Source organism: Podarcis erhardii (assembly GCF_964252035.2).
Source record: "Podarcis erhardii genome assembly, chromosome: 8".
Taxonomy (NCBI): domain Eukaryota; kingdom Metazoa; phylum Chordata; class Lepidosauria; order Squamata; family Lacertidae; genus Podarcis; species Podarcis erhardii.
The window spans coordinates 84,973,246-84,998,053 of NC_138499.1; the positions used below are offsets into that span (position 1 = coordinate 84,973,246).

The 24,808-nt window shown below is 45.4% G+C and overlaps 1 protein-coding gene across 2 annotated transcripts in view; it reads left to right on the forward strand.

Annotated features, from left to right (window-relative positions):
* Positions 1–24,164, forward strand: part of LOC309347842 (disintegrin and metalloproteinase domain-containing protein 2-like) — a 46,852-nt gene extending 22,688 nt beyond the window's left edge. Inside the window, exons 10-21 of one of the 2 annotated variants that reach the window (XM_081872698.1) lie at positions 3,984–4,065; positions 4,614–4,753; positions 6,316–6,514; positions 8,760–8,849; positions 9,802–10,000; positions 11,131–11,239; positions 13,617–13,800; positions 16,509–16,589; positions 19,181–19,298; positions 20,164–20,323; positions 20,974–21,018; positions 24,063–24,164. In XM_081872698.1, coding sequence (XP_081728824.1) covers positions 3,984–4,065; positions 4,614–4,753; positions 6,316–6,514; positions 8,760–8,849; positions 9,802–10,000; positions 11,131–11,239; positions 13,617–13,800; positions 16,509–16,589; positions 19,181–19,298; positions 20,164–20,323; positions 20,974–21,018; positions 24,063–24,090 — 1,435 coding nt within the window. In that variant the 3' untranslated portion in view covers positions 24,091–24,164. The remainder of the gene's footprint in view (positions 1–3,983; positions 4,066–4,613; positions 4,754–6,315; positions 6,515–8,759; positions 8,850–9,801; positions 10,001–11,130; positions 11,240–13,616; positions 13,801–16,508; positions 16,590–19,180; positions 19,299–20,163; positions 20,324–20,973; positions 21,019–24,062) is intronic. The other variant, XM_081872699.1, reaches the window with a different exon arrangement.
* Positions 24,165–24,808: the final 644 nt, after the last annotated feature.

Below are 24,808 nucleotides of genomic sequence, written 5' to 3' on the forward strand. Positions count from 1 at the left end.
CAGGTACGTGGACACCTTGTTCCATGCAAGAGAGAGTGCGGAGTTTGGGCGGAGGGTGGAAGAAAGTGTGGAGTTCGGGTGGGAGGGGTACATTCACCTCTCTGCTGGAGTTCACGCCCTGCGCTACGATGCCATGATGTGGGGCGTGCTGGGCACCCACAGTGTGGGGCCCGAGTCAGTGTTGTTGTTCTCTAACATTTCAGAGAGGCGTCTTTCTGGCGGGGATTGAGGCTTGAACCTTCTGCGTGGAAAGCAGGCATTTCACCTCTGAGCCATAGCTTTCACCCTTTACTGAAATATTTATTATAGAACATTGTGCCCTTCAACAATATTTATTCCTTAGAGTAGGCAGCAAATATAAATAACGTAGCCTTCCATTAAAATGCAGTGCTGTGCAAACTAGGGACAGACAGATCAGTTTTAGTCCACTTCATATAGCCGTTTTGCATGTGCTCACATTTTACATGTGTTGTTTGCACATTCCATGTGCAGAATTCCCCCCTCCTACTGAAAAATCATCCTAAATTTAGTAGTTTTTTAAAAAAAATACTTACGTGGTGGTCTGAGGGATGACTCTACATGTTTTCTTTTGTTTAACAACTCAAGCTGCTAGAAAATGATAACTGTCATATTTTTCGCTCTATAAGATGCACCAGACCACAAGACGCACCTAGTTTTTGGAGGAGGAAAACAAGAAAAAATATATTCTGAATCTCAGAAGCCAGAACAGCAAGAGGGATTGCTGCACAGTGAAAGCAGCAATCCCTCTTGCTGTTCTGGCTTCTGGGATAGCTGCGCAGCCTGCATTCGCTCCATAAGATGCACACACATTTCCCCTTACTTTTTAGGAGGGAAAAAGTGAGTCTTACAGAGCAAAAAATACCGTATGTTCTCCCTCCACTGTCAGTGGTAGAATGCCTCTGAATACATTTGGTGGGACTCACAAGTGAGAAGAGTGCTCTTGCGTTGAGACCCTGCTTGGCCACTAAGAACAGGATGTTGCACTAGATGGGCCTTTGGCCTGATCCAGCAGCCAGGCTACATGTTGAAAAGGGGGCTGCAAAAGCATCTGGGAGTGTTATGGTGTATTGGCTCTCTAATGGGCTTCAGATGGGAAAAGCAGGTGGCTGCCCTGATGACTGATGCTGATGGCTGATGGCTGATGCTGATGCTGATGCTGATGGCTGATGCCTTTTCACTGTACTAATTTCCTACAAGGGCTGTCATGTCACCATGCCTTGTTGCTGCCCCATTCCCTGCTTCATGTGGCTAACGCCTCTCTTACAAAGGAAACTGTGTATTAATGTCAGCCCTCAGACCAGTTAGTGGAAATCCTGCCCACTTTCCCAGGAGCATGCCCTGTTGAGCTTAATGGGATCTACTGCTGGGTTTGGGATTGTGCTATTAGGATCAAAGGATTTTCAGCCTTTTTGTGCAGTTATCTGAAAAATATAGCATTGCAAGAGTGCCAGCAGCTGGCCATAGAAAGTGAACCGACCTTTCCGTAGGTACAGTGGTGCCCCGCAAGACGAACACCTTGCAAGACGGAAAACCCGCTAGACGAAAGTTTTTTCCGTTTTGGAGGCGCTTCGCAAAATGAATTTCCCTATGGGCTTGCTTCGCAAGACGAAAATGTCTTGCGAGTTCCTGCGGGTTCCCCCCCTTTTTTCCCCCTTTTCCTAAGCCGCTAAGCCGCTTATCAGCTGATCCGCTAAAAGCCGCTAAACCGCTAATAGCGCTAATCCGCTAAGCTGTCAATGGGCTTGTTTCGCAAGACGAAAAAACGCTATACGAAGAGCCTCACGGAACAGATTAATTTCGTCTTGCGAGGCACCACTGTAAAGCTAAAATAAAAAAGTGCCTAGAATCAGTCACTGTGTTGTAGATAGCATATCAGAGTTAAACCAGAGAGACCTGTTTCCAGATTCCTCTTCAGCCATGAAACTCACTGAATGATCTGGGTCCATCATTCTGTATTTGTTTATCAAAGAATAAATGCAGCATTGCATTGTTACAAATGTTATGTCAGTGCAAGCATTTCTGCTTGCCTCATGGAACCATCTCCCCACCCCCCCATGCTGTTCTTGGAGTACTCAGGACCCTGCCCCCAGTCAATTAGAGGGCATGGGGGAGAGGGGAGAAAGTCCCATTGTGCTAGTTCAAGTCTTTGCACAAGTTTGGACCAGTTACTGTATTTTTCGCTCTATAGGACGCACCCGACCATAGGACGCACCTTGTTTTAGAGGGGGAGAACAAGAAAAAAAAAATCTCCCCCTCTCTGCGCAGCGCCCCTTCAGCGAAGCGGCAGGAGAAACGGAGCCCCTTCCATTTCTCCTCCCGCTTAGCTGAAGGGGCACTGCACCTTAGCTGAAGGGGCACCCACCCTTCAGCAAAAGGAACCCGAAGCCTCCAGGAGCTCCTGCTGCACTCCGGAGGCTTCAGGTGGCTATCTTTGAAGCCCGGAGAGCGAGAGGGGTCGGTGCGCACCAACCCCTCTCACTCTCCAGGCTTCACCAGAAGGCAACCCGAAGGCGAAAGGAACCCGAGGCTATCTGGAGAGTGAGAGGGTCAATGCGCACCAACCCCTCTCGCTCTCCAGATAGCCGCCTGAAACCTCTGGAGCGCAGCGGGAGCTCCCGTCGCACTCCGGAGGCTTCAGGTGGCTATCTTTTAAGCCTGGAGAGCGAGAGGGGTCAGTGCGCACTGACTCCTCTCACTCTCCAGGCTTCAGCGAAAGCAACACGAAGCCAAGGAGCGTGGTGGGAGTGCTCCCACTGCGCTTCGGAGGCTTCGCGTTGCTATCGCTGAAGCCAAGGAGCCTGCATTCGCTCCATAAGATGCACACACATTTTCCCTTAATTTTTGGAGGGGAAAACATGCGTCTTATAGAGCGAAAAATACGGTAGTTGAATCCAGCACAGTACAGTGGTGCCCCGCAAGACGAACGCCTCGCAAGACGGAAAACCCGCTAGACGAAAGGGTTTTCCGTTTTGGAGGCGCTTCGCAAAACGAATTTCCCTATGGGCTTGCTTCGCAAGACGAAAATGTCTTGCGAGTTCCTGCGGGGGTTTTTTCCTCCCCCCCCCCCCTTTTCTAAGCCGCTAAGCCGCTTATCAGCTGATCCACTAAGCCGATAAGCCACTAAAACCCGCTAATAGCACTAATCCGCTAAGCCGTCAATGGGCTTGCTTCGCAAGACGAAAAAACCGCTAGACGAAGAGACTCGCGGAACGGATTAATTTCTTCTTGCGAGGCACCACTGTATTTATTTCGTGCCCTTCCTCACAAAGCATTATGTCACAGAGTTGCCTGAGTTCCTTGGATGAAGATGTGATGAAAAATGTCTACATATCAAATAATAGTTGTGCCACGTTAAATGCTCTTGATGTGGGGCAGCATAAGGAAGAGAAATCAACTGCATCTTTGGACAGCTGTAGGATGTTATGTTCACATTATCGATGGATCCAAGGAAAAGCCAATTTAAGACATCTAAGAGAAAACTCCAACCAAAGGGTATGTGAGAGACAGAGACTTTGCCAACCTGGTGCCCTCTAGATGTTTTGGATTACAGTTTCTGACATATCCAGCAATCTGTTGGCTGTGGCTGATGAGAGTTGTAATCCCAAACAACTGGACAGCACCAAGTTGGCAAAGCACCTGTCATAGATGCAAGACAGAAACTGCACAAGAAAATGGTGTCCTTCTCTTGCATGGGAAAGCATAGAAGCACAGCTCAGGGGCCCCTGCCAGGAAAAGTTTCCCTTCTACTGAAAAATTCCAGCAGATGTTAGAGCTAAATAGCAGATTGCTCACCTGGGATTGTGGGCAAATGATGGTGGAAGGGACCAGCTGTGGTAACAAGACCTGGGAAAGCCACTGTGTATGTAATGTTCTCCACAGCTTCTTGATTATGTGAAGATTTTGCCATTTCTTTTGAAGACACAATCCCTTTAGCTACTCCACCATCTCCTTTTGTGTTTTAGTTACAGGGAGAAACCTAATTATATAGGAGCAGGATTTATGGGGAAACTGTGCCTCCGGAATTTTGATGCAGGAGTTGCTCTGGTACAGTATTGCTGAACTTTCTTGGCTAAAGTGTATATGTTGCCTGTCTTGGATTTAGGTATTGCAGGGGTGGGTAACCTGTGACCCTTCAGATTGAACATGCTCTGCAGACACACCCTTAGGGTATGAACAGGGATGCCTATTCAACTTCCCTGTCTTTAGAGCAAAGCACAATACGATCTTAGGTTCTACAAAATGAACTTAAATACAGTGGTACCTTGGGATAAGAACTTAATTCATTCTGGAGGTCCGTTCTTAACCTGAAACTGTTCTTAACCTGAGGTACCACTTTAGCTAATGGGGCCTCCTGCTGCTGCCATGCCACTGCCACACAATTTCTGTTCTCATCCTGAAGCAAAGTTCTTAACCCGAGGTACTATTTCTGGGTTAGCAGAGTCTGTAACCTGAAGGGTCTGTAACCCGAGGTACCACTGTACAGTACTGAGAAGCTCCTAAAATACGGTCCTAAGAGATTTCTTTGCATTTAGTCACCCATAATGGAGTGGAATAATCTGGTTCCTGATTCCAGTTTTCCCTCTTCCTTCTAGTATCAGAAGTCCATGAGCAAAGAGCCATTCTCCGTCATTCTGGCCCAATTGCTGGGCCTTAACCTGGGGATGGAATATGACAACGGCAAAGAGTGCAAGTGCCCAGAAGGCTTCGTCTGCATAATGAACACGGAAGCAGTGTAAGTACTATGACTATTGCACTGAACAGCTCATAGGTAGTCCTACAGTGTTAGGACTGGACATAAGCCTCTGCTTGCACTTTTGATAGTGGAAGGCAGCAGTGGAGCTCATCTCCTATCTCAGCACTGTACTGAGATTGGAGATAACAGAAATGGTGGCTACTCTTCTGCAGTTTACCATCAAAGAACAGGCACAGGCTTATCTCCTGTGGTTTGTCAACAACAACAACATTCATTTATGTGCTGCCCATCTGTCTGGGTTGCCCCAGTCACTCTGGGCGGCTCCCAACAAAAAATAGTAAAAGCACAATACAACACCACACACTAAAAAGTTCCCCTCAAATTCTGGGACAAATTCAGAGGCCAGGAAAGGCTAATTATGCCTGTGGGTCTGATGTTCCCCACTCCTGCCATAAGGGGTAAAGTTCTGCTATACCTGTGTATAAATAAGGCTTGTGCATTAGCAAACTTTGAAGAGCCAAAAATCTTCCACTGCTATTGATAGATTTGGTATCTGCTGTTATCATTTTGTACCAAATGTAACTGGAAAAAATCCAGTAAGTAGAAAGTGCAAAGCTAGTTTAATACTGGTAAAAGGTAAAGGGACCCCTGATCATTAGGTCCAGTCATGACCGACTCTGGGGTTGTGGCGCTCATCTCACTTTATTGGCCGAGGGAGCCGGCGTACAGCTTCCGGGTCATGTGGCCAGCATGACTAAGCCGCATGAACCAGAGCAACGCACAGAAACGCCGTTTACCTTCCCACCAGAGCGGTACCTATTGATCTACTTGCACTTTGACGTACTTTTGAACTGCTAGGTTGGCAGGAGCAGGGACCGAGCAACGGGAGCTCACCCCGTCGTGGGGATTCGAACCGCCGACCTTCTGATCAGCAAGTCCAGCGCCACCCGCGTCCCTTAATACTGGAGACCTATGCTATTTCTCCCCTCAAGATAATTGGAGGTGGTTTTAAAGAGGGATCATGCTGTGTGCACTCATTTCTCCTTTTGTCTCTAGACAGCAAGTTATTTCAGGTCTTTTGCATTTTTTCAATAATTGTAAAACACCCACAATTTACATTTAAAATACATGGCTTCCCTCCAAGAATCATGGAAACTATACTTTGTGGTTGTGAAGTGTAGCTCTGTGAGGGATATACTACAATTCCCAATATTAATTGGGAGAAGTCATGTACTTTAACTCTATGGTGTGGATGTTAACCAGCTGAAAGTAGGACAAAATAAATACTCATTTTTAAAAACTGGATCCTACCTTTTATTGTTTTATAGTGATTCAGTATGATGCCTCGGAGCCGTGTCTGCAACTATGCAGACTGTAACAAAGCTTCTTGAAAACTCTATTAAAATGTTCAAGGTTTTTTATTTGTTTGTTTGTTTTTTGTGGAAAAAAATGTTGCTCAGGTCACCTTCCAGGTTTCAGAGTCCCCCATTCAGCATGCATAAAAAGGAAGGGGCTCTTGTTTTTATTTTTTTATTAAAAATGTGTTGAGTCTGTATGTGCTTGCTATATAATAATATCAGATTCATCTTACTATGTTTCAGACTTTCAAGTGGAATTAAAGCTTTTAGCAGCTGCAGCATTGAAGACTTCCAATATTTCATTAAATTCAGGGGAGCCCACTGTCTCTCTAATCGACCTAATTTAAAATTGTTTTATAAGAAGCGAAGTGCCAGAAGCAGAGCGCTTTGTGGGAATGGAGTTCTGGAAGCTGGAGAGAAGTGTGACTGCGGCTCTGAAGAGGTCAGTACGTCCTAAAGGTTTTCCAGGTTTGTTTATTTGAATGTGTGTCCTGCCCTGTTCCAGGGGTCTTGGGTTGATTATTTAAAATAGAGAAGCAGACATTTAGAATAACTCCCACCTACCTCTGCCTGACACGGGTGGCGCTGTGGGTTAAACCACAGAGCCTAGGACTTGCTGATCAGAAGGTTGGTGGTTCGAATCCCCGCGACGGGGTGAGCTCCCGTTGCTCGGTCCCTGCTCCTGCCAACCTAGCAGTTCGAAAGCACGTCAAAGTGCAAGTAGATAAATAGGTACCACTCCGGCGGGAAGGTAAATGGCGTTTCCGTGCGCTGCTCTGGTTCGCCAGAAGCAGCTTAGCTGTCTGCAGACTAATGCCAGCTCCCTCGGCCTGTAAAGCGAGATGAGCGCACAACCCCAGAGTCGGTCACGAGTGGACCTAATGGTCAGGGGTCCCTTTACCTTTACCTTTACCTCTGCCTGCCTTCCACTTTTGCTCTGGGAAGCCTCCAGGGCTGCTGCAAACTCCCCTTTTGGAAAACTGGCAGCTGCCTTAAACCAAGTGGCTCTCCAAGGTTTCAGGCAGTTTTCTCTCCCAGTCCTACCTGGAGATGATGGGGACTGAACCTGGGAACTTCTGCATTCAAAGCCGATGTTCTAGCACTGAGCTACCGTAAGGTTACCAGATTTTTTTCCCCAATGAATCTGGGGACACTTTTCAACTTTTCAAACAAAAACATCTTGGAGGTCCCAGGCCACAGAGAAGTTAGGCTGGCTCAGCCAGAGCCAGGGCTTTCTCGGCTGTGACTCCGATCTGGTGGAATGCTCTGTCACAAGAGACTAGGGCCCTGCGGGACTTGACATCTTTCCGCAGGGCCTGCAAGACGGAGCTGTTCCACCAGGCCTTTGGCCAAGGCACAGCCTGACTCCCTCTCCTTTGGTAACCCTCATAGAACTCTAGCCCAACGGTTGCCAGTAATTTGATTCTGAATTAATTTTATAATGAAATGTTTTTAGAATGTTGTATTATTTTATTGTTGTTAGCCGCCCTGAGCCCGGCTTCGGCTGGGGAGGGCGGGATATAAATTTTAAAAAATTATTATTATTAATAACTTCAGTAGGAATGATAGGATTTTGTCAGGGGACTAATTTGTAAATCCGGGGACTGTCCCTGGGAAACGAGGACATCTGGTAACCTTAAGCTACGGCCCTTCTGGTTGTTTCTGCCTGCTTCTGATGTGTTTAAATTGGAAAAATACTTGTCGCATTCTCTTCTAGCACAGCTTTTGAAATTTAAAAACATCAACAACATGGTTATCAAATGAAAAACTATGTAGCAGTTACCGTATTTTTTGCTCTATAAGACTTACTTTTTCCCTCCTAAAAAGTAAGGGGAAATGTGTGTGCGTCTTATGGAGCGAATGCAGGCTGTGCAGCTATCCCAGAAGCCAGAACAGCAAGAGGGATTGCTGCTTTCACTGCGCAACGATCCCTCTTGCTGTTCTGGCTTCTGAGATTCAGAATATTGTTTTTCTTGTTTTCCTCCTCCAAAAACTAGGTGCGTCTTGTGGTCTGGTGCATCTTATAGAGCAAAAAATATGGTATTTGAAAAGCCAACCAAAGCCAACAGGAGACCATATATGTGAAGACCAGTTTACTGTCAGGAATTTAAAAACTAACCCTATATCCAAACAACAGTACAAAAAGCTCATTGGCTTAGAGCCAGGTTAGTTTAGGAACCGATATATATCTGTCTAGGAAATAAATTTACCCTCAGGATGCCTCATGGGAATTGCTTTGTATATTAAAAATAGTATTATAATCAGGTTTATTTGAGTAAAATTTCATAGAATAGAATCATAGAGTTGGAAGAGACCACAAGGGCCATCGAGTCCAACCCCCTGCCAAGCAGGAAACACCATCAGAGCACTCCTGACATATGGTTGTCAAGCCTCTGCTTAAAGACAAAATTTGAAGTCAGCCTTTCCCTCTTGTCTTTTCCTGTCTTTTGAAATTCCTCTGTGTTAAAAAGCATAATGTAGCAGAAAAGATTTAGGCAGATTCCATGTATAAACCTTTACTTTTATTTATTTAATAAAATTTATACACTGCTTGATTATAAAACAACAACCCTCAAAGCGGCTTACAAAAAAAGCTTTGGAGTTTCAGCTTTTACTTTCATATTTTTTTTCACTGTCTAAACTCTTTACTGACCCCAAACAAAAAGCTGTATGATTTTTGTTTTCAGGAATGTAAGTACAGTAAATGTTGTACTAGCTCATGTACATTTATCCGTGGAGCAGTGTGCAGCAACGAATTGTGCTGTGAAAATTGTCAGGTAAGATGCTAAGGTACACTCTTCACTGCCTTGGCCACACATTCACCTCGGTTTGTTTGAATCAACACTACAACTTCCTCTGAATTTTATCTCCGTAACCTCTGTGTTGCAACCAATGCTCATCCTACACAATGCTGGCCCATCAAAGTTAATGGACATGGCAAGTTTAGTTTGATTAATTTCAGTGGGTCTACTGCGAGTAGAACTTAGTAGGTTACAACCATTTGCAGCCTGATGTAAGATGCTAATTAATACTGAACTGCAATCAGATCAAGGAAGAATTTCCTTTAAAGATGGAATGCCACTTTTGAGGATTTCCATATCAGCATTAAATGCTGGTGTTGTTCAAGGGCAGGGAAAGAATCTCCGGATCTCAGCAACACTGTAAGCACTGACACAGGTGAGTGTGAAGGTTTACCAGAGTTCTGCAGGCCATGTAGAAGAAATCCAAATCACAAAAAGGAGACACGGTTTTATTGATTGCAAAGCAATGCACATGACCACTAGGCTAATGCAGTTACAGATCAAAGACTGCTCACTGCACTCAGAATTATACCTTCAGCGGCAACTCATCTAGCCTTCTGGAAGAAGAGACTCTTGTACCTTTTCTGCTCAGCCCAAGGCAGGGCTTCACTAATCTCTAGGGAAGAGGCAGGATATAAATAAATATATAATAAAATGGTACTACTACTACTACTACTAATAATAATAATAATAATAATAATGGATCAGTAAGTTAGTCCCACAGTCTGTTTCCCATGGGATTCTTCATCAAAGCCTTCTTGCTCCCATTGCTCTGTCCTAGCTCCTACCAAGCTAGCAGTTCGAAAGCACACCAGTGCAAGTAGATAACTAGGTACCACTGCGGCGGGAATCCTCCTCAACCCTAGCTGTAGTCCTCCATGAAAAATGCTATTGATACTTTCCTTCTTCCTTTTTCCTTTTCACCTAGTTCAAGCCAAGAAACACAATCTGTAGAGCAGCTGTAGATAGTGTCTGCGATTTCCCTGAGTACTGCAATGGCAGTTCGGCATACTGCCCAAGCAATGTTTATGCCCAGAATGGCTATGGCTGTGCCTCTAATTCTGGCTACTGTTATGGTGGATCCTGTCAGTCGGCTGATCTACAGTGTCAGGATCTTTTTGGTGAAAGTAAGTGAGACAATTTGCTTTTTTGCTTCTTTTAAAAACAAAATGAAATATTTACCCTTAAAAACAACAAGCAAACAAACAGCTTCCTTCTGTAACCAAATTGTGTGTGCATGCCCACTCGCACCTATACCATGAGCTTTCCTCAGATTTTATACCAGTTTGCCCAGCCAATGAGTCCTGGGTTTCTCTTGGACTCTTTGAGCAGAATTCAGCGTCATGCTATTTAGATTGTTCCATCAACAATGCAAGCATTTCTGCTTGGCAGATGAAATCATCTCCCCACTCCTCCCCCACGCCCTGTTTTGGGGGATCTCCTGACACACCTGCCCTTTCACCTGAGCTGGCTGGAAGGGGAAGCCCATGACATTAGCTGTGCTGCCTTCCACGTTTGCAACTAGTCCCCAATATGGCTGGTTGCCAAGGCATGCTTCTTCTTCCTTAGGGCAGAAAATGGCCACCAGAATTCTGACTGGTATGACCAGGTTTATGCATTTTATGCCAACTTTAAAATCACTCTACTAGCTACCTAACTACACTTAGGCACAAGCCAAACTGTTGTTAGTTACCATGCCAGCCTGTTCAGTTAGGTTGTTTTGGTGAAGCCCTTCATCAAATGCCTTTATGAGGAATCCTGCTGAATCAGACCAAAGGCCTATCTGGTCAGGATTGTTCTCACGGTAGCCAACGACATGCCTATAGGAAGCCTACAAGTAGCTCTCCTGCTCCTTCTGCCTCTTTCTACAGGAGGTTATACTGTATATAGATCCGTCATAGCTAGTAGCTATTTATAGACCCACCATTCATAATTTTGCTAATCCCCTTCTAAATCCATCTAAGTTGGTGGCCTTCACTACATGTGGCAGTGATCTCCATTGTTTAACTATGTGCTCCATGAAGAAAATATTTTAAATAACTAAATAATTCTGCTTCAGTGAAAAGAACGAGTCTTGCAGCACCTTCAAGGCTATCAAATTTATTATTTGCAGAGGCAAATGCAATATATCAGACTTTATGCGTCAGACTGATATGTTTTTACACATACGAAAATATCTGTTAAGAGCATTGCTTGAAGAAAACTATTAAATGTTTCATTTTAGTCCTTCTAATCAAAATCCTTTTAATATTTATAGGGTCAAAAAGTGCTCCGCAAGCATGTTATGAAGAAATTAATGGTGAGACAGATAGATTTGGACACTGTGGGATTGACATAAGAAATGGATTTAAGACTTGTTCTTTGCGGTATGTGATTAGGAAACAGAAGAAACTGTGGGCTGGCGGCTTGGGCATCTTCTATTGTACGGTGCATGTTTTTACTGTTGATATAGTATCAAGGTAGCCAGTGGGCTGTCATGACCCTCCCACAGGGACTAGGACACCCAGCTGGAGGCTCCTGTGTCACTAGCCGAGGGACGGCACTGGGTTTCTGACCCTGACACTGGTGGTCAGTCCCACTAAACTGTGGTTGACAGTCAGGTGTCTGCTGAACCACATCCTACAACATCAAGGCCAATGGTGCTGGAGCCAGGATTGTCTTTTTTTTTTTTTTTAATAAATTTTTATTAAGGTTTTAAAGGTTACAGGAAAAAAGTAAACAATCGAAGAAAGAAAAAGAAAAAACAATACATATATTTTTTAAAAATCATCAGAAAACAGAAACAAGAAAAAAGAAAAGAAGAAATAAAAAACAAGTCAAACCTTTATCTCACTTACTTACATTCACTTATTTCGTTGACTTCCTCACGCCTCCCATTTTTGTATTCTAATTCAATTAGATATTCCAGCAAATCCTTCCAACTTTGTTTTTATCCTAATAATTTATCTTAACATACTATAATTCCCCTCTTTGTATTCAAATTCATATAGATATTTCAGCAAATCCTTCATCTTAATTTTATACTTATATCTTATCATAATATACTGTGATTTTCCATTCTTTCTTTCACCAAATAACCATCCACTTTTACTTTATTTAATCTTATTTCCCATTAAAACTATCTGTACTTATTCTTAAAACATTTCCCCTAGGGTCAAAAAAAAGATTCCATTCCACGATTTTCCCATCTCTCATTAAAAGGGGGGGGGAATACAAAGTTATATTATATACACTTTAAATTCCCACTTTTCTTCCACCAGATCCCCTCCCTGGTTTCGGCCCCTAGCAGGATTGTCATGGGCATCTTTTTCCCCCAAGACCAAGTAACACAGTGTCTCCCACACTGTCAGTCCAATGGTGCAAGAAGCATACCAGATGGGAGGTCATGGAGGTTTACAAGCCCTCAGTTCACTACCAAGCAGGGGCAGATCTTGGTGATAACGGTGCCCTGTGTGAGGCCCAAATTTGACGTCTTCCCCGCTCCATTCAAAGCTGCTTCCAACATCCAGGGAAGGGAGGCACCGAGCTTTGGGAAGGAGGCACAAGGCCTTGCACCTCCTTCCTAAAGCTGGGCAAGTGCTAACTAGGCTTTGGGAAGGAAGCAGAAGGACTCTAGGATCCTGTCAGAGCCCCCACGCCTCCTTCCAGTGCTTGCTTTGGGAAGGTGCACCCTTGACTCCTGTGCCCTGGCGGGGGAACCAGTTGCACTGCCCAAAATCCGCCTCTTTTCCAAGCCTTGTTGGAGCAAGTTGCACACCAGGCTCTGTCCCTGGTGCTGTAACAAGGGACGTGGGTGGCACTGTGGTCTAAATCACTGAGGCTCTTGGGTTTGCTGATCAGAAGGTTGACGGTTCGAATCCGCATCATGGGGTGAGCGCCTGTTGCTCTGTCCTAGCTTCTGCCAACCTAGCAGTTCGAAAGCATGCCAGTGCAAGTAGATAAATAGGTACCACACACACACACATACACACACCCACAAACAAACAAACAAGCAAACCACACTGCAGCTAACTGAACACAACCAACCAAGCGTTGGACCCTCAGATCTCTCGCAATGCCATCATAAATGAATAAATAAATATACAGAGGACCTACCTACACGATGCTGACATAAAAACCCTGCATGAATACTACACAACAGAACAAAAGATCAATATCTCTCTCTCCTTTCCTCTCTCTTTTCCCCCAATTGCATATGTGTCTAGTACCAATGTTAACAAACTGTGAAAAAAACTCTATGAATTGAAAGTAGAGGCAATGTACTTTTTTGTCTGTTTGTTTGATACACAGTAAAATCTTTAATAAAAACTAATTTAAAAAATAGAGGACACAACACAAAAGAAAAATGAATTGAGGAGAAGGATTAATTAATTAATTAATTAATTAATTAATTGTAGATTGCCTTTCACCAAAATGATTATAAGGTGGTTCACATAAGAAAATCAATACAGCAAAACCATACAACAACAACAAATTAAGATATACCAAAATATATCCGTTGGGCACAAACGGTTGGGCAGTAATCTTTGATGCCAGATGTTTCAAAGGTTGAGGAATAACAGCTCCTCCCACTTGTCATCTGTGTAATGAAAAGCATGCATTTTTAGGTAACATGTTCAAAAACATACTTCCGTTGTCAAATCTGATATTTTGGAGGTGAAAAGAAACAGATATTTCCAATACATAATTCCCAACTCTTTGCAAATGTGTGATCCTGTTCTTTTCTCCAAATGCCTTTGACAGGGATATCAAATGTGGAAAGTTAATTTGCCTCTATCCAACCAGAAATCCTTATGTTGACATGGACGTTCCAGTTCTGTACATTCCGTTCCAAGATACCCTTTGTATATCCCTGGACCTTCAACAACCAGAGGGCTTTCCGGACCCAATGCTGGTGAAAGAGGGTACAAAATGTGGAACTGAAAAGGTAAGGGATACAATCTGACTTAAATGTTGTCACCAGTGCGTATGGTGTCCTAAAGAGCAGCACAAGCAAAAGGAAGACCACTGGTCTCATGCTTGAAGAACTTAAAATCTAAATTTCCGCTATGGGGAGACAGGTATGATGGGCTGGGAGTGATGGGAGAACCAGAGATGGAAATCAGCAAATGCAGTTAGATGTTGTTTGTTCATAAAATGCCTAAAGCAGGGGGGGGGGGTGACCTCAAGGCCAGGGGGCTTAATGCAGCCCTGCAGACTTTCCTGTCTCCTCAGGCCATGCACCCTCTATAGATCTCACCTCTCGTTGGTGCAGTGGCGTAGCGTGGGGGTGCAGGGGGGGCCGGGCGCAACATCTGGGGGGGCGCTTGCCGCCACCGGAGTCGCCGAAGAGCCTCGGGCGCAGGCTGTAGCAGAGCCCCATGTCTCGCGGAACCGACGAGCTATGCGCGCGTCTGGGCTGAAGGCGTCCGGCAGGCAGCAGCTCGCCGCGGTCCCCGCGCGTCAGGGCCGTGGAGGGCGCGCCAGGCAGCCCCTCCTCACAGCCCCGCCGCCGCTGCTGCTGCAGCTGCTGGGCCATGTTGCATTTTCCTCGCCTCTCTGCCCTCCTCCTCCTCCGGGCAAGCGGCGTCGTTTGGGCGGCAGCGCCAGCGGCAACTCACCTCAGATCACCTGACACGGACCCGCCGCCGCCGCCGTGGCTACCTTACCGTAAATACCCCAGCCCAGGCAGCAGCAAGAAGAAGATGGCAGCGGCGGGAGGTTAGGGGTTAGCGGCGCAAATTACTTGCCTTGCCCCGGGTTAGGGGGCGCAAATTACTTGCCTTGCCCCGGGTGCTGACAACCCACGCTACGCCGCTGCGTTGGCCATGCCCTGTGCCCTCCTGGACTGCTTTTGCTCGGCTGCAACAAGTCCCTGAGCAGTGCTGACGCCTCTTGCTTGCCTGGGTGGAAGAGGGAGAGAGGGGTGCGCATGTGAACCCACACAGCACGGCCACAGACTTTCATGGATGGCTTCTGTCACCCCTCTTGTTCCATCCACTTTAGCATATGGCCCTTGGAAGACTAGTGGGGGGGGGAACGGTCTTTGGCCTGAAAGGGGTTCTTTGTCCCTGGCCTTCAGGTATTTACATGTTTGGCTTCCTTTCAGTTGGGGATGATTCAGTGTTCCTGGGGGCTCCCCATATGCCCATTAGGAATGCTCCTCCTGCCATGGTGTTCTTCCTCCAGTTCTTCCTCTTCCTTTTCCTCTTGCACCAGACTGAGACCAAGCGAGAGTTGCTACTACTGCTGATTGCAAAGGGGAAGCAAGTGAGAAAATAGCTGCTCATTGCAGCGGCCAGAGACATGACCACTATCCCCCCCCCAGCTTGTACTCCCCCCTAGCAGCCACTTGGGACACAAGTGGCGCTGTGGGTTAAACCACAGAGCCTAGGACTTGCCAATCAGAAGGTCGGCGGTTCAAATCCCCGCGACGGGGTGAGCTCCCGTTGCTTGGTCCCTGCTCCTGCCAACCTAGCAGTTCGAAAGCAAGTCAAAGTGCAAGTAGATAAATAGGTACCACTCCAGCGGGAAGGTAAACGGCGTTTCCGTGCGCTGCTCTGGTTCACCAGAAGCGGCTTAGTCATGCTGGCCACATGACCTGGAAGCTGTACGCCGGCTCCCTTGGCCAATAAAGCGAGATGAGCGCCGCAACCCCAGAGTCGGCCACGACTGGACCTAATGGTCAGGGGTCCCTTTACCTTTACCTTAGCAGCCACTTGCCACTCACTCCTTAATCTGCCTGTAGGCTTCACTAGCTGCCCTCTGACTTTCTTTTTTTAAAAAACAACAACACAAAGATCTTTATTGAAACTTAACATATATACATAATAACCAAAATTCCCAATGATTCCCTCGCTTAAAATATAATATCTAAATTGCAACAGCTGCATAATTATACACTAAATTATAAGACCCACCTCCCACCCTCTACTTCCCTCCACAGCAATTCGACTTCTTTATATTTCTTTCTACCTTTTTTCCATTGCATTCTGTAATAAATTATTTTTGTTAAATTCTGATTTTTCCTTCTTTCTTTATTTGTTTTGTTATTGCTTACATTTTTTATTCTAAGCCTATTAACATGTCATTTTTAGAACAATATTTTGGCATACAATCTTCGAAATACTTCCACTCCATTCTTAATTTTTGATTTGATTGATATCTTATAATTGAAGTTAATTTTGCCAATTCTATATACTCACTTAATTTACAAATCCACTCTTCCTTCGTTGGTGTGTCCTGAGATTTCCATTTAGTAGCAATGACTACTCTGGCAGCTGTGCCCTCTGACTTTCATAGGAGGTGGAGGAGACTGGAAGTGGAAAAGATTTTTAGGCATCAGTGCTGGACAAGAGGATGGGATGAAAGCAGGGCATTATGGTTAATCTTGTCCCCTACCCCCCAACCTCCCATGATGATGCTGTTTTCCTGTAAAAAGGGTAGATCTGGATTAATGGAGGAGGGGAAAATACAGACTAGCACTTCGATGCAGATGACATTGTGCATACAATGGAAAAATCTTGCATACAGATCTCGCAATAAACACCTGTCTGGAAACACTCATAGATGCGGTCTGGTGAATGCAAAAGGTCTGTTGCAAGGCAGCAACTCTTCTAAAAACTGAAAAATGCTATTGATTGATTTATTTTTAAGGTTTGTCTCAAACAAGTATGTGAAAAGTATGACGTCCTGAAATATGATTGTGATCCTACCAAAACGTGTTTGGGGCATGGAGTAAGTAAAACGAATGTTATATTTTCCATGTTAGTGTTTCTGCTATAAAAAGGAGGTGGTGGTGTTTTCCCTCAGAAACTATTTGGTGTTTTCTTGTGTGCCTGAAGTTGGCTGTACATATGCAAGAGATTGAGGTGGTGGAGTGGACTTAAGACTACAGCTGGGGAGTTTCATTTTTTACTAAAACCACTTTGTGGGTAGAAAACTAGCGCAGCAAGAAGAGTTCAGGTTATCCTTCTAACTGCTGTGTTAATTTTCTACTTGAAAGGAATTAATATGGGAACTTTTCTTAAAAAAATCTCCACTCCATAGCTTGAAGTGGTACAGCCAGCTCTTACCGCTTTAGGATTCTTCGACTCCATTCTCCTTCATGTGAAGATATCCAGCCGCAGACACTCAGGGTTCTTGACAGTTTCTGAGGGTAGCCATAGAGATAAGAAAACTAGATGACACACTGTGCCTATTCCTGCTTCCTGAGCTCCAACGTAACATCAGTGGTGGTGCAAGAGAAAGCCTTTGCAAGGTGTCTACCTTTGCATCACAGTGCTGAGCTGGGAAGAGGGACAGCGTTTCTTAATCCTTATAGAATGCTGGCCTGGGAGAATTTTCTCTCCTCCCAGCACACTGGTGGGAAGGGAAACCCCCCCCCCATCTTCCGCAGGTGTGATTCTATGATTTCATGTATGTTTGCGGGGGGGGGGGCAGGGAATAGAGCTACTTGCCTGCATGTGTGTCTCTGGTCTGCATGTGTACTAAGCATGTGTACTTTATGTGTGGTAACTTCAGAATTTGGATGATCGCTGTTGCCACAACTACTGTTGGGTTTGTAGAGGGTTGACCAGTCGTGAATGTAGCCCATGGCCTGAAAAACATTAGCCACCACCCCTGACCTAAATGCATGCTTTCCGCTGCTAATTGTGAGATCAAGGCATCTGCTAACACATTCTAAAACATGACTTGGTCGTGAATAGAGAAATTGATCTGGCATACATAACAGAGACTTGGTGGGACATGGCAGATGGGGCTGTTATTGCTACTGCTTGCCTACCAGGTTTCTCTTAAGCACTGCAACCCAGGGTATGTGGGTGGCGGAGTGGTGGTTATTGCAGCAATTTTTAGGAAGTCATTAGTTTTCACCGGGCATCCTATTAAAGAGACTCAGTTTCCTGAATGCATGTTCTAGAAGTTGGGCAGGATTCCTATTGGGGTACCGACCTCCCCACTGAACCAAGAATTCCCTGCCTGAGCTGCTTCAGGTCATGGCAGATGTTCTGCTGGAGACACCTAGGCTGGTGGCCCTAGGAGATTTGAACATCCATGCTGACATGACCTTACACGGGACTGCTTGGGACTTCATGGAAAGCATGGCCTTCATGGAGCTGTCCCTGAATAACTCTGACCCTACTAATAACCATGGACATGCCTTAGATTTTGCATTTACCACTGTGGATGTGGGTGATCTGACATTAAGTTCCAGAACAACAAAAGAAGTGCCATGGTCAAATCACTTCCTGATGCAACTAGACTTCTTTGTGACCCTTCCCCTCTGCAGGGAGGTGGGACTGATTCGAATGGTCACTTAATGGATCCAAATGACTTCCAAAGAGTGGTGGGAGGTGTCTTGTTCCCATGTTGATGGCCTCTCAGCTGATTCCCTCTGGGCCCAGCCATTATGGCCAATTATTATCTAGTCTCAGCTCTTCCATTCTTGGGCAAGGTAATTGAGCAGGTGGTTGGTCAACAACTCCAGGCATGTCTAGAGGGTGGGGAACATTTGGATCCCTTCCATTTAAATCAGAACCAGTGAATGTCCTGTGTGAGTGTCTGGAAGTGGCTGGAGGATGGAAGGCAGCTAACAGATTGAGGTTGAATCCCAACAAAACAGAAGTACTGGTCCTGGAGAACAGCCCTGAATGGGGTAACTGCCCTTGAAGGACCAGGTGCTCAGCCTGGGAGTCACAGCTGTCCATGGAGGTGCAGTTTAATTCTATTTTCAGGGCAGCTGTCTACCTGCTCAATCTGGTATGCTGGCTGAGACCCTATCTCCCTGCACACATGTCTTGGTTATCTCTCGATTGGACTACTGCAGCACACTCTATGTGGGGCTACCTTTGAAGGTCCAGCTCCAAGGGCCTTCTGGTGGTTCCTGCGAGAAGTGAGGTTACAGGGAACCAGGCAGAGGGCCTTCTCAGCAGTGGTGCCCTCTCTGTGGAACGCCCTCCCATCAGATTTCAAGAAGTTAAGTAACTATTCAACCTTTAGAAGACATCTGAAGGCAGCCCTGTATAGGAAAAAAATTAATGTTTAATGTTTTAATATGTTTTTGTATATGCTTGAAGCAGCCCAGCGTTGCTGGGGCAAACCAGTGAAATGGGTGGAGTACAAATAATGAAATAATAATAATAATAATAATAATAATAATAATAATAATAATAAGTACTACTACTTTACACTTAATTTATTTTAGACTAGAACTGAAGCCCTACTCAGGAAATAATAAGAATAAAGTTTTCTTAAAGCATATTTTTCTGTTTAAGATAAAGCACGTAAGCAAGGAGTAAATGTTTGCTATTCCTCCCCCCCCCCTTCAGATTTGCAACAACAAAAGGAACTGCCACTGTGATCCAGGATGGGCGCCTCCAAATTGCAAGGAAAAAGGAGGCCCCCTCGGAGGAAGCATTGACAGTGGGCTTCGCATGCTGGCTTCTGGTTAGTAAAAGCAGGACCCTCCATCCTGACAAACAGCTCTGCTGCAGTAGTTTCCAAACTTAGTACAGTGGTGCCTCGCAAGACGAAATTAATCCGTTCCGTGAGGCTCTTCGTCTAGCGGTTTTTTTGTCTTGCGAAGCAAGCCCATTAGTGGCTTAGCGCTATTAGCGGCTTAGGGGCTTAGCGGATCAGCTGATAAGCGGCTTAGAAAAGGGGGGGGAGGAAAAAAAACCTGCAGGAACTCGCAAGACATTTTCGTCTTGCGATGCAAGCCCATAGGAAATTCGTTTTGCGAAGCACCTCCAAAACGGAAAACCCTTTCGTCTAGCGGGTTTTCCGTCTTGCGAGGCATTCGTCTTGCGGGGCACCACTGTACTGCTTTTCTTCTGTAAGCTGCAAGCAGAACTGCAACTGATTATTATTACTACTATCATTAGTAGTAGGGCATTTTTCTTTGTGTATAACCTGCTATGTTCTGCTGACACCTGTGGATTTGACATAACTTCTGTCTGCAGTTTCACTGTGACCTTTGTGAAGGATGCCATTTTATAACCCCATTTTATACATATTTTTAAATGATCTTTTAATTTAACATTTTTCCAGCTCTCTATTTATTTTTAATGAAAAAGAGGAATAGTGCTGTAAAACTGTGTTACTACAATATTACATTTTTATAACTCAATAATGCTAAATTAAAAAATAAAAACCTTTCTGGTTGTTGCTGTTTTAGCAATGTGGAAAGAGTTTGCTTCCTAATCTTTAAAAAATTCTAAAAAATTGGAGCATCGGGCGGTGCCACACTAAAAATGTCTAATGTGGAAGCTCTCCTGGTTCAGTCTTTGCTGTGAAATTTGTTTCCATCTAGATATTACCGAAAGAGCCATAGAAGACAACATGCGGACGTGGGTGCTCCTGAGCATATTTCTCTTTCTGCCCATTGTGGTTGGGTCAGCCGTCCTGATTGTCAAATGGGCACGAATCAGCAACTATTTCATAGAGGACAGCGGGTCCCTGGGTGATTCTGAGTAAGTCACTTTGGCCACAGTTTATCAGGGCCTGCCCTGTACACACCTGAAATCTTCTGGTCCACCAACAATTTGGACAAGTAGGACCTGCAACAGAATGCAGTCTTATTCAGCCATGACCACCTCCACATGCCCTTTCCCCTCTCATCCACTTTTGCATTGGGCTGGGGGGAGTTGGGGGGAGTCCCTTGCTTAGGGATTTTCCCTAATATTTTTGTGGTGTTTCTGCAAACCTTGGGGTTCGTCTGAGCCTGCTGATGTGTCAGAGGTGCCATTTCAGCTACATAATAACACAGATAGGAGTTTGCTGTTAGTATATATCGGGGGGGGGCTGTATCCCTCCAGATGTGGTTGGCCGTACTGGAGGAAGATGATGTCCAACAACAAAAGAAAGAAAAGCAAGGACAGGAAACCTGTGACCCTCCAGGTGTTGTTGTACTGCAATAACCCATTATGGCTAGTGGTCAGAAAAGATGGGAGGTGTAGTCGAGCAACCTCTGAAGGGCAATAGGTTGCCCACCCCAGTACATATAATAATAATTAATTTTCAGACTGTATAGTAAAGCTAGCTCCATGACAAAGCCAAGGTATGTTTATCTGTATATAACTGAGGTTAAGTACCAGTAATCTTAATTCTCATTACATTTCAGTTCTTATACTAGATCCGATGAATATAGCACGTCAGACAAAACAAGGTAAGCTTCAACTAACTTAAAGTATATTGATTAAAAAGAAACTAATTTTCCTTCCAGAGCTGGCTGCAGTCTAGAACAGGATCACTCCCTAATTTATTTTCTCCCTTTGTGATAGTGAAACATGGATTAAATTGTCTAGTTTTTCCCCACCAATTAAAGAAGGACTGGGTTTCTCTGCAAAATCTGCATGTTACCTTTCCTTCCAAGGAGCCTCAAGGGAACACACAGTAAAATAAGACCTGAAAACAAACTATTCAGTCTCACTCTACACCAGTCCAAAAATTAGAAGTCAGCTTGGGATGTGAGGGCGATCTGGCTGCGACATCTGTCACCCCACTGATCGCCAGGGTTGATCCGGCTGATCTGCCTGGCTAGGCGGGTATCCCCTTCCTCCCTCACCGCTCCATGTGTGTCCCTCCCGAAGCTGCGCGCTTGGTGGAAGAGGACGACCATCCCAGATAGAAGGAGTGTAGCGTTCTTTGGTCAAGGGTATACAATAGCTGCGCTCCCCTGCTAGAACCTCCAAACGAGCTCAAAAATTAGAAGTCAGCTTGATAGTCACAATAGACACAGCATTCCTGGAAAACCATCAAAGCCTACCAATCCTGGACTCCATCAGCAATGATGCCCACAAGCTACCCCCACATGCACCACTGCATCATCTGACACACAGTGTGCATCACAGTGTCTCCCCAATGGCACAGATTCAGTGGCACAGCCAGCAGTCAGCCCTCTACTGCTTGTCTCCAGGCACCCCTACAAGCCAGACTGCTTGAACTCACAGCTGTTGTTCTTTTAGCACAACACCAAAGGGGAGGAAGGAGAACCCCCCACAACACAACACCCATATAGCTCTGGGCTTCGGGGGCCTTCAAAGAGCACTCACATTTGTCCTGAGCCGAGACAAAGTTCAGGGCCTCCCCACAAGGTTATCCAAGGCCAAGAGTGGAAGATGCAACAGGCAGAGTCACAGACACCGCGCAACAGCCATCAGCCTCCAGTTGATCACTGCACTGAGTGACAGATTGTGATGCAGAAGATGAGAGTTTGTGCCACATCAAGGTTGAGGTGGAAATACCCTTACTCAGCTTTTGTATACAGTGGTGCCCCGCAAGACGAACGCCTCGCAAGACGGAAAACCCGCTAGACGAAAGGGTTTTCCGTTTTGGAGGCGCTTCGCAAAACGAATTTCCCTATGGGCTTGCTTCGCAAGACGAAAATGTCTTGCGAGTTCCTGCGGGTTCCCCCCCTTTCCCCCCTTTTTCTAAGCAGCTAAGCCGCTTATCAGCTGATCCGCTAAGCTGATAAGCCGCTAAAAGCCGCTAAACCGCTAATAGCGCTAATCCGCTAAGCTGTGAATGGGCTTGCTTTGCAAGACGAAAAAACCGCTATACGAAGAGACTCACGGAACGGATTAATTTCGTCTTGCGAGGCACCACTGTACCTAACTGGGGGGAAATCCAACAGTGATGTCAGGGGTAAAAGAAAGGGAACTTTTAGAAGGCTGCCAACATTGATTCCAGCCCAGAGCATTTCCTGAATCAGTCAGCCAAAGCAACACAAATGGATGACACAGCTCATAGGGCATTGATTTCCCCTGAGACCCTCATCATTAACACCAAGAGGAGTCCATCAGTACCTTAGAAAATGGAACTATAGACAGCAGATTATTTGGGCAATTTTTATATTAGGGCACCAGCTTGATGTTAGGAACACTTTTGCTATAACACAACCCCAAAGAGGTGGGCCTCACTTGTGGTTGACATGGAACATGAGTTGAGATGGATCATACCGCTTGCAGGAATCAGTCGCACAACCCCAAGCCTTTCTAAACAAGGAGGAATTTTGCTTGTCTCCTGGAGGGGACTGTCAGGCAGGATTCCAAAAAAAATTTAAAAAAATGTTCATGACTTCTGCTATTTTATGGGAATATATGACTATGAGTCTCCTTAAATTATAGATCATAAATATATAAATACTACAACTACAAACAAAAGACTCATTAAATACTGTCCTATTAATGACAGCGATGTTTGCTTTTTCTTATTTTCTTTTGAATTTTTTGTTTACAGCATTATACATTCTTATATTATTCATCATTACTCAATTTTAACTGTATTTGGTCTGTTTAAAATATATGATAGTATCCGTTTTAATCGTTTAGATACTGTTTTCTCAATTCACATGGTTTCATCAATTCAAAAATGTTAAATGGCACACCTAAAACTCTGCCAGCCTTCACCAGTGTGTTGCCCTCCAGATGCTTTGGAGTGCAGCTCCTGTTGGCCTCTGCCAGCATGGCCATTTGATGCCAGGGCTGAAGGGAGTTGTGGTCCGAAACATCTGGTGGGCACCACGTTGGTGAAGGCTGAACAAAGCAGTGACAGGCATTGCTTGGGAAACTGTTTCATAACAGCAGCAGCACTTCCAGGCAAAGCCCCACACTAGATCTTGCCTCACATAGGAAAGGTACAAAGCAGGGCCAGTCCACCCAAGAGGCAAGGTAAAGCGACTGCCACAGGCAGCAGGATTCATAGGGGCAGCAGATCTGGCCTCCAAAGTACACAGCACCTCCTGCTGCTGCTGTGGTGGCAGTGACAGCACTCCTTGGAGGCCGGATCTGTGCTTTCTTTGGCAGCCCACCCCCCATGCCACCTCTACAGCGGCCTCTTGGTGAACAGGTCTCCTCCGACTCTTGTTCCCAATGCACAGCTTTATTCCCCCCAGTTTGTGATGTAGATCTTCACTCAGCCCTTCCTCCCTGACAGGCAGGAGGTGCCAGTTTGTGGTTTGCCTTAGGGGCCAAAGTGTCTTGGGCCAGCCCTGGTACAGAAATTTCAAAGACTATGCAGGGAGTGGAGAGGCTTCTATGGGAGAAGATGGTTTTCCCAATCTCTTCACCATCTTTCTGGGTGGTGCTAAGGAAATGCAGATGCACCATTTATTTTTTTGCCTCATTTTGCGGATTCTCCTTATTGTATTGCTCCATCATGTCTTCTCTCCTCTCTCCTCCCTCCCTCCTGCTGCCCCTGGCATGTGAGTAGCTTGAGCAACCGAGAAGACACAACGTGACCAGACCTGGGCCGGGCTCCTGCTGTTTATATGACTTGTAGCTGCCTAATAAATTACTGCTTGCTTATACAGTACAGGTGAAAAGTATTCTGTGAATGGTTCTCCAGGTCCTTCTTTGCATTTGGATACAGCATGCAGGGGCTTCATTATGGCTTGGCATCAGCAGGTGCATGCTGAGACTGCAAGTCCTGCCACTTACCCATCAAAGCTCTACCTAAAAGCAAAGTTTGTATTCTTAGGCACACACCCAAGCATTCTTTACAGCTAAAGTTGCCCCCCCCCCCAACCAGCTCTTAGGCTTACCAGCTGTGTGGAAAACAGAAATGAAACCTTTACAGTGGTACCTCGGTTTACGAACTCAATCTGTTCCAGAAGTCCTTTCTTAAACCAAAACCATTCTTAAACTGAGGTGCACTTTCCCTAATGAGGCCTCCTGCCGCCAGTGCCCTTCCACCGTTCTGATTCCGTTCTTAGACCGAGGTAAAGTTCGCAAACCGGGACACTACTTCCAGTTTTGCGGAGTCCGTAAACCGAATCATTTGTAAACAGAACTGTTCTTAAATCGAGGAACCACAGTACTTTGTTCCCTTCTTCCAGCTTTACATGGATTTTTGTTTGTGAATGAAACTTTGTCGCCTCGCACACTACTGCTAAGACAGGTGATCTGGGGGAAGGAGCAGAATGGCAGCGCAAATCTTATGTCCCAGCCAACCTAATT